The 2,609-nt window shown below is 55.5% G+C and overlaps 1 protein-coding gene across 1 annotated transcript in view; it reads left to right on the top strand.

Annotated features, from left to right (window-relative positions):
• Window positions 1-2,609, top strand: part of NEURL1B (neuralized E3 ubiquitin protein ligase 1B) — a 41,795-nt gene that overhangs the window by 24,594 nt on the left and 14,592 nt on the right. The window contains 2 exon segments of the mRNA XM_014591764.1: window positions 1,506-1,966; window positions 1,968-2,076. Coding sequence (XP_014447250.1) covers window positions 1,506-1,966; window positions 1,968-2,076 — 570 coding nt within the window.

Below are 2,609 nucleotides of genomic sequence, written 5' to 3'. Positions count from 1 at the left end.
CACACACACACCACACACACACTACACACACAACCATACACACAACCACACACACAACCACACACACAGCACACACACACCACACACACACTACACACACAACTATACACCACACACACTACACACACACCACACACACACCACACTACACACACACACCATACACACACCACACACATACCACACACACACATACTACACACACACCACACACACACATACACCACACACAGTACACACACTACACACACAACCATACACACACCACACACACACTACACACACAACCATACACACACCACACACACTACACACACTACACACACACACCTCACACACACCACACACACACTACACACACATACTACACACACTACACACACACATACTACACACACACACTATACACACTACACACACACCACACACACACACTACACACACCCCACACACAACCATACACACACACTACACACACACCCCTCACACACACCACACACACCACACACACACTACACACACATACTACACACACACACTATACACACTACACACACACCACACACATACTACACACCACACCACACACATACTACACACTACACAAACCATACACACACACTACACACACACCACACACAACCATACACACACCACACACTACACACACACCACACACACACACACACACACCACACACACCACACACACACTATACATACACACCATACACACCACACACACACACACACACACACACACACACACACACACACACGCTGGTCTATGCAAACTAGGTACAGTGATTTTTGCCTTGGCAAGGAGATCAGGGACGGTCTCCCTTTGGCCTAGCCTGAAGCCTCCTTGAGATTAGCAATGATCAGTCTAATTAGGATGAAATTTAAATGAAAAAGATTCTTCAAAAGATGAATGGAGGGACCAGCAGATGGCGTAACAGTTGTGTTAATAGACTCCCATGTAGTCGATCTCAGTTCAAGTCCCAGACCCAGCGGCTTAAAATTCACGCCACACGTGGGTGCATGCTTGACCAAAATCTCCGGAGGAGAGAGCAGAGGGGATTCGGGCACGACTGTCACCCTGCCCCGGGTGCTTTTCACTTACTGTATCCCTGTCTCTGCAAGTGCGTGCCCTATAGCAAAAAATAGCTCTGTCTAAAAAACATTAAAATAAAATGAATGGAGGAGCCAGCAGATGGCATGTTATGTCACTGGACTCCCACATGACTGACCAGGGTTCGAGCCCCAGACCTGTGACTTGAAACTCATGTGGGGTGTGTGCTCCTGTGGACCCAAGATCCCAGGAAAGAATGGAGGACGAGAGATTGCAGTGTGGCCATCCCCCCGGGGGCTGACTTTTCACTTTTCCTCTCACTGTCTGTCTCCCTTTTGGTGAGCACACACACCCTAAGGCAAAAACATCTTTAAAAACAAAAAATCAGGCCTGCAGGAGTTCTGGCCCTAACTGTCCCCCTTCTCTTCCTGCAGACCCGAGCCCACCCACACGCCTCCTGGCCACCCGGCCCTGCTGCGGCCCCGGCCCTGAGCGACGCCCGGTGCTGGGTGAGGCGCCACGCTTCCACGCGCAGGCCAAGGGCAAGAACGTGCGGCTGGACGGCCACTCGCGCCGGGCCACGCGTCGCAACAGCTTCTGCAACGGCGTCACCTTCACGCAGCGGCCCATCCGGCTGTACGAGCAGGTGCGGCTGCGCCTGGTGGCCGTGCGCCCGGGCTGGAGCGGTGCGTTGCGCTTTGGTTTCACCGCGCACGACCCGTCGCTCATGAGTGCTCAGGATATCCCCAAGTACGCCTGCCCCGACCTGGTCACACGGCCTGGCTATTGGGCCAAGGCGCTACCGGAGAACCTGGCGTTGCGTGACACGGTGCTGGCCTACTGGGCCGACCGCCACGGCCGTGGCTTCTACAGCGTCAACGACGGCCGGGCGGGGGAGCGTCAACGACGGCGAGCCGGTGCTCTTCCACTGCGGCGTGGCCGTGGGCGGCCCGCTCTGGGCGCTCATCGACGTCTACGGCATCACTGATGAGGTGCAGCTGCTCGGTAGGTCCTGGCTCAGCTGGAGCGGGTGGGCCATCTAGGCAGCCCTGGGGGACCAGGCACGGCCTTTCACTAATACCCTCAACTGCTTTCGAGGGCTCCCTCTGCCAGGCTGGGCCAGGCGCCTGGTGTATTTCCAGGCCAGCCAGCCTTCCCGTTTGCAGATGGGATAATTGAGGCGCAGGCAGGTTGGAACCCCCGGGGCTTGAACCCGTGCTCTGGCCCAGGTGCATTCACGTACTTGCTCCTTCACTCCCTGGCTCATTTGTTATGCATCCATTCACTAAATCATTGGCGCATTTGCACACGTCTTTCTTCATCGCTCGCCCCTTCATCCACTTGCTCATCCACTTACTGACTCACACACCCACTTGTGCTCTCGTTCATTCACTCACTGCCAGATTCAGGTGCCAAGTACCCATACTACATGCAGGCGGTGGCCGTCAGGTGTCGGATGTGCCAGACCCATGCCCCCTGCGAAGGGGCTCAAGGCCCGGTGCGGAGGGAGACGGTGCCAGCCTGACTGGCAGAGGAGG

Source organism: Tupaia chinensis, unplaced genomic scaffold (assembly GCF_000334495.1).
Source record: "Tupaia chinensis unplaced genomic scaffold, TupChi_1.0 Scaffold000612_1, whole genome shotgun sequence".
In the NCBI taxonomy this organism is placed as follows: domain Eukaryota; kingdom Metazoa; phylum Chordata; class Mammalia; order Scandentia; family Tupaiidae; genus Tupaia; species Tupaia belangeri.
Note: the sequence above shows the minus strand (reverse complement) of the source record. Positions and strands in the feature narration are given on the sequence as shown.